General features: G+C 38.9%; 1 protein-coding gene across 1 annotated transcript; it reads left to right on the top strand.

Moving 5' to 3' along the window:
- Nucleotides 1-223: 223 nt before the first annotated feature.
- Nucleotides 224-4,713, top strand: LOC104963124 (sodium-dependent neutral amino acid transporter B(0)AT2-like). Its single transcript, XM_010791685.1, has 4 exons — nt 224-331; nt 2,527-2,768; nt 3,522-3,720; nt 4,516-4,713. The coding sequence occupies exons 1-4, from the start codon at nt 224-226 to the stop codon at nt 4,711-4,713; spliced, it is 747 nt and encodes a 248-aa protein (XP_010789987.1).
- Nucleotides 4,714-5,162: the final 449 nt, after the last annotated feature.

Raw genomic sequence — 5,162 nt, forward strand, 5'->3', positions numbered from 1 at the left:
GGTTTTAAAAAAGGTCTTAAAAGGTTTTACATTTGACTTCAGGATTCCTGCGTATACCCTGTTATTGCTAAATGGTTCACCTCTACTGCTTCTTTTGACGGTATCATGCCTTCATGTTGTGCCAAACGATATACTGTATGTATGTAGACCGAACTAATGTAACTACAGGCTGACTGGTTTAGTTTGATGCATTTAACAGGAGTTTTTCTTTAACTTACAGGTGATGTACTTCAGCTCTTTGTTCCCGTACGTGGTGCTGATCTGCTTCCTGGTGCGGGCTCTGCTCCTGAAGGGCTCCATCGACGGGATCCGACACATGTTCACACCAAAGGTAACGCACCTTAAAGTCAGGGTTTCTCCTCACTTGTAATAGTACAAATGAGAAAAAGTCTTATGAATCCACTCTCTCTATAATATATAAGTAAGCTCAAAGTAAACATCAGATACAGCATAACAGCCAACCTACACATCAGCAAATCAGTATTTTGTATTAGGAAATTCTGAATTGCTTCCATCGTCAATTAAAATGAGATATGTCAGGAAATAGGATCAATAAATCTTAAGTCAATAAGTTAAGTCTGACCAAGAGTCTCAAAACAAAACTCGATGTTAAACAGGAATAACTAATGTCCCTACCAAGGAACATTTTACCTAATGGAGGGATATCTTGATTATAAGGATTTACCTAACAATAATTGTTCAGTCTCAATGAATTGCTTTGTCTATAAGATGTCAGAAAGGTCAATTATATTTTTGCCAGAGAACAAGAAAGTGTCTTTGAAAATATAGTTTTATTTAACCAGTAGTAAGGATTTTACACTAATTATCACAAAGAAAAGCATCAAATCAAACATCTTAAAGGCTGGAATCAGGAGAAGTTTGTTGACACCGCTTGAACACTGACTAAAATAATAGTCAAATTAGATAACCAATCCTTTAATCGTCTCGTCTTTTTAAAATGAAGAAGTACTTAAATTATATATTATACTTAATACCTCCAATTTGGCAGGAATTAACATTTAACAATTTTTCAAGCCGCCTCTGTTGAACTGAATTGACTGAAGAAAAAAAAAAGGTTTCAGAACTCAAAAATGAAATCTGCCCGGTGATTGGCCGGCTCTTTTTGGCCAGTGGCATCTCAGGCTGTGGAATCATGTCACCATGGAAACAGGAGTTACTAAGGCTTTATGTAACCAACCAGCCTGAAAACGCTGGCTCACAGCAGACGGTCTCCGGTGTCTGCTCCGTGTCCTCGGCTGACACCGAAATACTCCAATAAACCACTCGCTCTGCTGCCGCCATTCTGCGAGGACCTGCAGACATCAAAGTGTTTCTGCTTTCTATCAGAACAGATTCAGGGCTTTTGTTACAGAAAAGGACAAACGTGGAAACTGTCAACATGCCAGCTGTCATTTGGCAAGATGGTGCGTGGAGCAGTCCGCAAAAAACAAACAGAAATAGTGTGTGTTAGTTTTATAGAAAAATCGATATGATGGTGATAGAGGGCTGTGGATGGATATGTCGCATTAAATCAACTCACATGAAGATAACTGGTATTACATTTTAACATTATTTTCATCCAAGCATTTAAAGAAAACTGGTGAAAATCACATAAGAACATACATAAAGCTTATTGCAAAGATTTTTTAAACGTATGCCAAATAACCCCCACCTTATCTCAAATAAAACATCAGAGCTCGCATAAATCCAGCCATCACTACCTAATCCAACTGCCATAATACACAACGTTTATTGAATATATCTATATATTCAGCTGTAGGGCTGCAATTATGATTAATATATCATTTTAAGATGAGAAATTAGCATTAATATTTCATAGAGCTAAAGATTTCATAGAGTCTAAAACCAGAAAATATTGAATTCACAAAGATTTGAAAGAGGAAAATAAACTCAAATGAATGACCACTTACTTGCTTGTTCTCAACTTTCAATTCCAGTCATTCATGTTGTGGACTTCAGTGTTAAATCATTCTTCAGATGACTTTAAGTCAGGGGTGTCAAACTCAAGGCCCGGGGGCCAAATCCGGCCCGCGACTTCATTTTATGTGGCCTGTAAGAGCTTCCAAATAATATAATACGTTTATTATACGGTTACAAGCCACTTTACAGAAACAGGTTGCACTTAAACTACATGTCCCACAATGCATCTCGTTTTGTGACATGCACACTGAAGAGACTTGCAATTATTTGTCCTATCCGATAATAATCCAATTCAGAGGCAATAGTGTAATATAATATATTATTTTATATATATATTATATATATGTATATTTATATAGTTACAACCGGCCCTTTGAGTGCAACCATAATGCTAATGTGGCCCGCGATGAAATTGAGTTTGACACCCCTACTTTAAGAGTAATGAATGTGTAAGAAAATGTCAACGTTCTCTGATTTGCAAGTTATTTGACTGCTTTTACCCTCAAAATATACTCCTTTATCAAAATAATATAGCTGTCCTTCAAAGAGAAGCTAACGGTACACTGTGTCACTTTGTGTCTTCAGCTGGAGATCATGTTGGAGCCCAAAGTGTGGCGCGAGGCGGCCACGCAGGTCTTCTTCGCTCTGGGCCTCGGCTTCGGAGGCGTCATCGCCTTCTCCAGCTACAACAAGCGGGACAACAACTGCCACTTCGATGCCGTCTTGGTGTCTTTTATCAACTTCTTCACCTCCGTGCTGGCCACCCTGGTGGTTTTTGCCGTGCTGGGCTTTAAAGCCAACATAATGAACGCCAAATGCATCTCTCTGTGAGTAGCAGCAGCTTCTTCTCACATTCAGATATTTATAGACAACTGCATGACAGAATGATACTCAGACTAAAAGCGGCTATGTGGTTATTTTATTCTTGACATGTTGAAATAGCAGAAAAGGAAACAGTTTGGGGAAATAGTTTAGAAGAAAAGGCCCCTACCATATTTAGTTTGAATATATGTTAGACTTTTAAACAACTTTACAGTCCCTGAACAAGTTTTCTCTGAACGATTTTTAAACTATATTTGAACCATTTTCTAAACCCCGCCCACAAACATCGACTACACAATCATATTGTAGCTACTGTAACTAGGTACAGTTGTCACTACATTTCTCCTCATGCTGTGCACACAAACAATGGGTTTCAAGCCTTTTCAAAATAAAAGACACAAACAAAAGTGTAATTAATGTATTAAATAATGTTTATTGGCGCTAACATGAGCTACAACTAAGCTAGTAAGTGACTTTGTAAGGTTGGAGCAGAGCATTAGTTATATACTTGGTTATAACGTTTGAAGGGTAAACGTTATGTAAAAAAATATGATTTTATTTTTAAAACGAGTCATCTGGAAACATTCAAATGTAATCTTTTTCATAGCTGCCGGCAAAACATTTCAAAATCTTTTTATTTTGTCCACTTCTTGTTAATATTAAGGACCAATCTGCCACAGTTATCAAACTCTATATGTCCAAGCGTGAAATGCATTGCAAAAGTAACCAATAACTTTTGCCTGTTTTGTTTTTTTTAGAAACACCCAAAGGATTGTGTCGTTGTTGGGGAACGAGATTGAACACAGCCTGATCCCTCACCACATCAACCTGACTCAGGGCAGCGAGGTGAGCAGCGAGGACTACGATCAGATGATTGAGATCATCAAGAGGGTGAAGGAGGACCAGTTCGGCTCGCTGGGTCTGGAGGCCTGCAGCATCGAGGGCGAGCTCAATAAGGTAGAAACCAAAGCTGCGAGTCTTAAGGTCTTAACGCACGAGACAATGGTTCTTCAAACTGTTGGGCTAACGTGAATTGTGTAACCAAAAACACGAGAAGAACAACAAAGAGTTTGGCATGATTCGATTACTAATTGAGCTAACGCACATGAGTATACGGGTCTACAGTATAGTGAAATAAAGGTTGCATGAATTCCAAAATGAAGCTTTTCAATTCAGACTTAGGAACAAATCACAATGTATTAGATTCCATGTGATTTTAGTTTTAGCATTATATTTGAAAGAAAAAGTTGAATCTGCTTTAAAAGAAAAACATTTGGGCCACTTTAGCGTACGTAGCCTGAGCTAACTAGCTGCTAGAGCTAGCTTCACATATACAGTACACTGCTTTTATTTATTTGTTACTATTATTTTACTGTATTGAGAGAAGCTTACGATATGTTATGTGAATGTTGTTGTACACAAGTATAATGACACTAAAGATATTCTGATTCTGAGCATTGAAGAAGTATCTTAACTATTTCTGAGCTTTTCCTACATCTGGAAAACAGCACAGTCACACTTACTTCTCTGATCGTTACATTTTATGATGTTAAGCTATTAAAGCTCCAGGAAAGGGCAAGGATTAAGGCTGCTGAACTCCTGAGAGGGCTTTAATGTGAAACACATGAGCATTAGACTTAGGGTAATTAGAAATAAAGGTTATAAGATCTCTTAAGGTCACCCAAAGTCTTGAAAAAAGGCCCCCCTTAGTGCCACTGATATTTGACCTCTTCTTCTCTCTTCCTCTAACAGGCGGTCCAAGGAACAGGTTTGGCCTTCATCGCCTTCACGGAGGCCATGACACATTTCCCCGCCTCGCCCTTCTGGTCCGTCATGTTCTTCCTGATGCTGGTGAACCTCGGGCTGGGCAGCATGTTCGGCACCATCGAAGGCATCCTCACCCCGCTGATAGACACCTTCAAAGTCCGCAAGGAATTTCTTACAGGTTAGTGAGACCTTAGTCACCTATGATTCAAAATCCACTTCTTCATGTCTCTTCTACATCAACATGTGTCCCCTCTTCTTCATGTCTCTTCTACATCAACATGTGTCCCCTCTTCTCCATGTCTCTTCTACATCAACATGTGTCCCCTCTTCTTCATGTCTCTTCTACATCAACATGTGTCCCCTCTTGTCTCCATCAACATGTGTCCCCTCTTCTTCATGTCTCTTCTACATCAACATGTGTCCCCTCTTCTTCATGTCTCTTCTACATCAACATGTGTCCCCTCTTCTTCATGTCTCTTCTACATCAACATGTGTCCCCTCTGTGGAAAGAGACTCTGAAAGTTTCAGGAACAAAGATTGTCTCTCTTTTTGTCCTGATCCATTTCTATAAAAACCTGTCTGAAAATGAGCTGAACAGATTTTGGCCACTTTATGATGTCATAACGATGTTT

This window comes from Notothenia coriiceps, unplaced genomic scaffold, assembly GCF_000735185.1.
Source record: "Notothenia coriiceps isolate Sejong01 unplaced genomic scaffold, NC01 NC01_scaffold00035625, whole genome shotgun sequence".
In the NCBI taxonomy this organism is placed as follows: domain Eukaryota; kingdom Metazoa; phylum Chordata; class Actinopteri; order Perciformes; family Nototheniidae; genus Notothenia; species Notothenia coriiceps.

Bases quoted from the DNA above. Each gene is read 5' to 3' on its own strand.
- LOC104963124 (XM_010791685.1), top strand. From the start codon at position 224: ATGTACTTCAGCTCTTTGTTCCCGTACGTGGTGCTGATCTGCTTCCTG. The intron at 332-2,526 runs GTAACGCACCTT...TTGTGTCTTCAG, and splicing joins GACACATGTTCACACCAAAG to CTGGAGATCATGTTGGAGCC. The intron at 2,769-3,521 runs GTGAGTAGCAGC...TGTTTTTTTTAG, and splicing joins AACGCCAAATGCATCTCTCT to AAACACCCAAAGGATTGTGT.